Below are 7,918 nucleotides of genomic sequence, written 5' to 3'. Positions count from 1 at the left end.
GGAGCACCAAGTCTAGGTCCAAGAGGCTTCTAAACAGCTTCTACCCCCAAACCATAAGACTCCGGAACAGCGAATGAAATGGCTACCCAGACTTTTTGCATTGCCCCTCCCCCCTCTCTTTTACGCTGCTGCTACTCTCTGTTATTATCTATGCATAGTCACTTTAATAACTCTACCTATATGTACATATTACCTCAATTACCTCGACTAACCGGTGCCCCACATATTGACTCTGTACCGGTACCCCCTGTATATAGCCTCCACATTGACTCTGTACTGGTACCCCCTGTATATAGCCTCCACATTGACTCTGTACCGGTACCACCTGTATATAGCCTCCACATTGACTCTGTACCGGTACCCCCTGTATATAGCCTCCACATTGACTCTGTACCGGTACCCCCTGTATATAGCCTCCACATTGACTCTGGACCGGTACCCCTGTATACAGCCTCCACATTGACTCTGTACCGTAACACCCTGTATATAGCCTCCACATTGACTCTGTACCGTAACACCCTGTATATAGCCTCCACATTGACTCTGTACCGGTACCCCCTGTATATAGCCTCCACATTGACTCTGTACCGGTACCCCTGTATACAGCCTCCACATTGACTCTGTACCGTAACACCCTGTATATAGCCTCCACATTGACTCTGTACCGTAACACCCTGTATATAGCCTCCACATTGACTCTGTACCGGTACCCCCTGTATATAGCCTCCACATTGACTCTGTACCGGTACCCCCTGTATATAGCCTCCACATTGACTCTGTACCGGTACCCCCTGTATCTAGCCTCCACATTGACTCTGTACCGGTACCCCCTGTATATAGTCTCCACATTGACTCTGTACCGTAATACCCTGTATATAGCCTCCACATTGACTCTGTACCGGTACCCCTTGTATATAGCCTCCCCATTGACTCTGTACCGGTACCCCCTGTATATAGCCTCCACATTGACTCTGTACCGGTACCCCCTGTATATAGCCTCCACATTGACTCTGTACCGGTACCCCCTGTATATAGCCTCCACATTGACTCTGTACCGGTACCCCCTGTATATAGCCTCCACATTGACTCTGTACCGGTACCCCTTGTATATAGCCTTCACATTGACTCTGTACCGGTACCCCCTGTATATAGCCTCCACACTGACTCTGTACCGGTACCCCCTGTATATAGCCTCCACATTGACTCTGTACCGGTACCCCCTGTATATAGCCTCCACATTGACTCTGTACCGGTACCCCTGTATATAGCCTCCACATTGACTCTGTACCGGTACCCCCTGTATATAGCCTCCACATTGACTCTGTACCGGTACCCCCTGTATATAGTCTCCACATTGACTCTGTACCGGTACCCCCTGTATATAGCCTCCACACTGACTCTGTACCGGTACCCCCTGTATATAGCCTCCACATTGACTCTGTACCGGTACCCCCTGTATATAGCCTCCACATTGACTCTGTACCGGTACCCCTGTATATAGCCTCCACATTGACTCTGTACCGGTACCCCCTGTATATAGCCTCCACATTGACTCTGTACCGGTACCCCCCTGTATATAGTCTCCACATGACTCTGTACCGGTACCCCCCTGTATATAGCCTCCACATTGACTCTGTACCGGTACCCCCTGTATATAGCCTCCACATTGACTCTGTACCGGTACCCCCTGTATATAGCCTCCACATTGACTCTGTACCGGTACCCCCTGTATATAGCCTCCACATTGACTCTGTACCGGTACCCCCTGTATATAGCCTCCACATTGACTCTGTACCGGTACCCCCTGTATATAGCCTCCACATTGACTCTGTACCGGTACCCCCTGTATATAGCCTCCACATTGACTCTGTACCGGTACCCCCTGTATATAGCCTCCACATTGACTCAGTACCGTAATACCCTGTATATAACCTCCACATTGACTCTGTACCGGTACCCCCTGTATATAGCCTCCACATTGACTCTGTACCGGTACCCCCTGTATATAGCCTCCACATTGACTCTGTACCGGTACCCCCCTGTATATAGCCTCCACATTGACTCTGTACCGGTACCCCCTGTATATAGCCTCCACATTGACTCTGTACCGGTACCCCCTGTATATAGCCTCCACATTGACTCTGTACCGGTACCCCCTGTATATAGCCTCCACATTGACTCTGTACCGGTACCCCCTGTATATAGCCTCCACATTGACTCTGTACCGTAATACCCTGTATATAGCCTCCACATTGACTCTGTACCGTAATACCCTGTATATAGTCTCCACATACGTGTTCTGATATGGCGGTGTAACATACGTGTTCTGATATGGCGGTGTAACATACGTGTTCTGATATGGCGGTGTAACATACGTGTTCTGATATGGCAGTGTAACTGTTCAGCCCGAGGCGTCGAGGATCCTGAGGGATGTCAGCAGGATCTGGGTAGATTAAGGCTCCTCCTGCTCCAGCCTTCTGAGCCAATAGCACCTTCTCAGCATAACTAACCCCGCCCCCGACACGCATCACTACCACGCAGCCAACCACAGACACTCCCGCAGACTGCAGCCAGTCAAAATCCTCCTGGCGGCCGTAATTTACATACACCACGCTCCCCTGTAAGAGAGAGACATAAAGTCAGAGGTACAAAAGACTAACACATACACATACACATATTCACACAAATATAAAAATCACACAAAGTCTTGTTTTATTAACCTTGTAGGGACACAATTGATTCCCATTTAAAATACTATTTTCCCTTACACCTAAACCTAACCATAACCCCAAAACCTAACCCTAATTCTAACCTAAACCCATAGAAATAGTTTTTTTTTTCCTTATGCTGACCGGCAAAATGTCACCAGTTGGTTGAATTTATGTTTGTTTACTACTTTTATAGGGACTTCTGGTCTTCCAGGTTCACACACACACACACACACACACACACACACACACACACACACACACACACACACACAAACACTCTGTGTGTTACTGTAGCGATAGCGCTGTAGGGTTAGGGTGATAAACAGTACCAGTCAAAGGTTTGGACAGACCTACTCATTCAAGGGTTTTTCATTATTTTTACTATTTTCTACATTGTAGAATAATAGTGAAGACATCAACACTATAACACATACGGAATCATGTAGTAACCAAAAAAGTGTTAAACAAATCTAAACATATTTGATATTTGAGATTCTTGATGACAGCTTTCACACTTCTTGGCATTCTCTCAACCAGCATCACCTTGAATGCTTTCCCAACAGCCTTGAAGGAGTTCCCACATATGCTGAGCACTTGTTGGCTGCTTTTACTTCACTCTGCGGTCCAACTCATCCCAAACCATCTGATTGAGGTCGGGTGATTGTGGAGGCCAGGTCATCTGATGCAGCACTAAATCACTCTCCTTCTTGGTCAAATAGCCCTTACAAAGCCTGGAGGTGTGTTGGGTCATTGTCTTGTTGAAAAACAAATGATAGTCCCACTAAGCGCAAACCAGATGGGATGGCGTATCGCTGCAGAATGCTGTGGTAGCCATGCTGGTTAAGTGTTCCTTGAATTCTAAATAAATCACAGACAGTGTCACCAGAAAAACACCCCCACACCATCACACCTCCTCCTCCATGCTTCACGGTGGGAACCACACATACGGAGATCATCCGTTAACCTACTCTGCATCTCACAAAGACACGGCGGTTGGAACCAAAACTTCAAATTAAGGCAGATTTCCCCTGCTTGTGTTTTTTGGCTCAAGCAAATCTCTTTTGATTTGTTTTACACTTGTTTGGTTACTACATGATTCCATATGTGTTATTTTATTGTTTTATTCTACAATGTAGAAAATAGTAAAAATAAAGAAAAACTGAATGAGTCGCTGTGTCCAAACTTTTGACTGGTACTGTATATAGTACATTTAATCAATCAATCAACCAATCAATCAATCAATCACTCTCTCTCTCTCTCTCTCTTTCTCTGTCTCTCTGTCTCTCTGTCTCTCTCTCTGTCTCTGTCTCTCTCACCGTGGCGGTGCCCATAGCGCTGTAGGCACAGTAGGAGTCTGGATCTTCCAGAGGAATCTCCTCCAACACCTCTCCCTGTGAATCCACCATCCATAGAGAGTTCCTCTGGATCCTACACACACACACACACACACACACACACACACACACACACACACACACACACACACACACATTATACACTACACACACACACATTATACACGACACACATTATACACTACACACATATTATACACTACACACACACACACACAAACACACACACATTATACACTACACACACATTATACACTACACACACATTATACACTACACACACATTATACACTACACACACATTATACGCTACACACACACACACACATTATACACTACACACACACATTATACACTACACACACACATTATACACTACACACAACACATTATACACTACACACACACATTATACACTACACACACACATTATACACTGCACACACACATTATACACTACACACACATTATACACTACACACACATTATACACTACACACACATTATACACTACACACACATTATACACACACACACACATTATACACTACACACACACACACACACACATTATACACTACACACACACACTATACGCTACACACACACACACACATTATACACTACACACACACATTATACACTACACACACACATTATACACTACACACAACACATTATACACTACACACACACATTATACACTACACACACACATTATACACTGCACACACACATTATACACTACACACACATTATACACTACACACACATTATACACTACACACACATTATACACTACACACACATTATACACACACACACACATTATACACTACACACACACACACACACACATTATACACTACACACACATTATACACTACACACACATTATACACACACACACACATTATACACTACACACACACACACACACACACTATACACTACACACACACTATACACTACAGTGGCTTCCGAAAGTATTCACCCCCATTGGCATTTTTCCTATTTTGTTGCCTGGAATTAAAATAGATTTTTGTGGGGTTTGTATCATTTGTATCGACCATTTTGAATCCCACCATCTTATTCAATCTGGTTTCAGAGCTGGTCACCTCTACGCAGACGACACCATTCTGTATACTTCTGGCCCTTCTTTGGACACTGTGCTAACAAACCTCCAAACGAGCTTCAATGCCATACAACACTCCTTCTATGGCCTCCAACTGCTCTTATACAAGTAAAACTAAATGCATGCTCTTCAACCGATCGCTGCCCGCACCTGCCCGCCCGTCCAGCATCACTACTCTGGACGGTTCTGACTTAGAATACGTGGACAACTACAAATACCTAGGTTTCTGGTTAGACTGTAAACTCTCCTTCCAGACCCACATTAAGCATCTCCAATCCAAAATTAAATCTAGAATCGGCTTCCTATTTCACAACAAAGCCTCATTCACTCATGCTGCCAAACATACCCTCGTAAAACTGACCATCCTACTGATCCTCGACTTCGGCGATGTCATTTACAAAATAGCCTCCAACACTCTACTCAGCAAATTGGATGCAGTCTATCACAGTGCCATCCGTTTTGCCACCAAAGCCCCATATACTACCTACCACTGCGACCTGTATGATCTCGTTGGCTGGCCCTCACTACAGGTCATCTATAAGTCTTTGATAGGTAAAGCCCCGCCTTATCTCAGTTCACTGGTCACCATAGCAGCACCCACCCGTAGCACGCGCTCCAGCAGGTGTATTTCACTGGTCGTCCCCAAAGCCATTCCTCCTTTGGCCGTCTCTCCTTCCAGTTCTCTGCTGCCAATGACTGGAACGAATTGCAAAAATCACTGAAGCTGGAGATTCATATCTCCCTCACTAACTTTAAGCACCAGCTGTCAGAGCAGCTTACCGATCGCTGCACCTGTAAACAGTCCATCTGTAAACAGCCCATCCAACTACCTCATCCCCATATTGTTATTTATCTTCTTGCTCTTTCCACCCCACTGCACATCTTTTCACTCCAGTGTTAATGCTAAATTGTAATTATTTCACCTCTACTGCCTATTTATTGCCTACCTCCTTACCTTTCTACATTTGCACACACTGTATATACATTTTTATATTTTTCCCCTATTGTGTTATTGACTTTACACTTGTTTACTCCATGTGTAACTCTCTGTTGTTGTTTTTGTCGCACTGCTTTGATTTATCTTGGCCAGGTCACAGTTGTATTTGTACTTGTTCTCAACTGGCCTACCTGGTTAAATAAAGGTGAAATAAAAATAAATAAAAACATTTGATTTACACAACATGCCTACCACTTTGAAGATGCAAAATATTTTTTATTGTGAAACAAAAAAACAGAAAACTTGAGCGTGCATAACTATTCACCCCCACAAAGTCAATACTTTGTAGAGACACCTTTTGCAACAATTACAGCTGCAAGTCTCTTGGGGTATGTCTCTATAAGCTTGGCACATCTAGCCACTGGGATTTTTCCCCATTCTTCAAGGCCAAACTGCTCCAGCTCCTTCAAGTTGGATGGGTTCTGCTTGTGTACAGAAATCTTTAAGTCATACCACAGATGCTCAATTGGATTGAGGTCTGGGCTTTGACTAGGCCATTCCAAGACATTTACATGTTTCCCAATAAACTACTCAAGTGTTGCTTTAGCAGTATGCTTAGGGTCATTGTCCTGCTGGAAGGTGAACCTCCGTCCCAGTCTCAAATCTCTGGAAGACTGAAACAGGTTTCCCTAAAGAATTTTCCTGTATTTAGCGCCATCCATCATTCCTTCAATTCTGACCAGTTTCCCAGTCCCTGCCGATGAAAAACATCCCCACAGCATGATGCTGCTACCACCATGCTTCACTGTGGGGATGTTGTTCTCGGGGTGATGAGAGGTGTTGCGTTTGCGCTAGACATAGCGTTTTCCTTGATGGCCAAAAAGCTCAATTTTAGTCTTATCTGACGAGAGTACCTTCTTCCATATGTCTGGGGAGTCTCCCACATGCCTTTTGGAGAACACCAAACATGTTTGCTAATTTTCTTCTGGCCACTCTTCCGTAAAGCCCAGCTCTGTGGAGTGTACTGCTTAAAGTGGTCCTATGGACAGATACTCCAATCTCTTCTGTGGAGCTTTACAGCTCCTTCAGGTTTATCTTTGGTCTCTTTGTTGCCCCTCTGATTAATGCCCTCCTTGCCTGGTTCGTGAGTTTTGGTGGGCGGCCCTCTCTTGGCAGGTTTGTTGTGGTGCCATATTCTTTCAATTTTTTGGGATTTAATGTTGCTTCGTGGGATGTTCAAAGTTTCTGATATTTTATTATAACCCAACGCTGAGCTGTAGTTCTCCATAACTTTGTCCCTGACCTGTTTGGAGAGCTCCTTGGTCTTCATAGTGCAGCTTGCTTGGTGGTGCCCCTTGCTTAGTGGTGTTGCAGACTCTGGGGCCATTCAGAACAGGTGTATATATACTGAGACATATATATCATGTGACAGATCATGTGACACTTAGATTGCACACAGGTGGACTTTATTTAACTAATTATGTGACTCCTGAAGGTAATTGGTTGCACCAGATATTATTTGGGGGCTTCATAACAAAGGAGGTGAAAACAAAGCACACACCACTTTTCTGTTTTTTATTTTTTAGAATTTTTTTTAAACAAGTAAATATTTTCATTTCACTTCACCAATTTAAACTATTTTGTGTATGTCCATTACATGAAATACAAATAAAAATTAATTTAAACTACAGGTTGTAATGCAACAAAATAGGAAAAACGCCAAGGGGGATGAATAATATAGCAAGGCACTACACACACACACACAACACTTGACACTACA

The 7,918-nt window shown here is 44.1% G+C and overlaps 1 protein-coding gene across 1 annotated transcript in view; it reads right to left on the bottom strand.

The window, feature by feature from the left end:
* Positions 1 to 2,391: 2,391 nt before the first annotated feature.
* Positions 2,392 to 7,918, bottom strand: part of tfr2 (transferrin receptor 2) — a gene marked incomplete at its 3' end in the record, with an annotated part of 17,575 nt that continues 12,048 nt past the window's right edge. Inside the window, 2 exon segments of the mRNA XM_029747891.1 lie at positions 2,392 to 2,618; positions 4,028 to 4,139. Coding sequence (XP_029603751.1) covers positions 2,392 to 2,618; positions 4,028 to 4,139 — 339 coding nt within the window.

Source organism: Salmo trutta, unplaced genomic scaffold, assembly GCF_901001165.1.
Source record: "Salmo trutta unplaced genomic scaffold, fSalTru1.1, whole genome shotgun sequence".
In the NCBI taxonomy this organism is placed as follows: domain Eukaryota; kingdom Metazoa; phylum Chordata; class Actinopteri; order Salmoniformes; family Salmonidae; genus Salmo; species Salmo trutta.
Note: the sequence above shows the minus strand (reverse complement) of the source record. Positions and strands in the feature narration are given on the sequence as shown.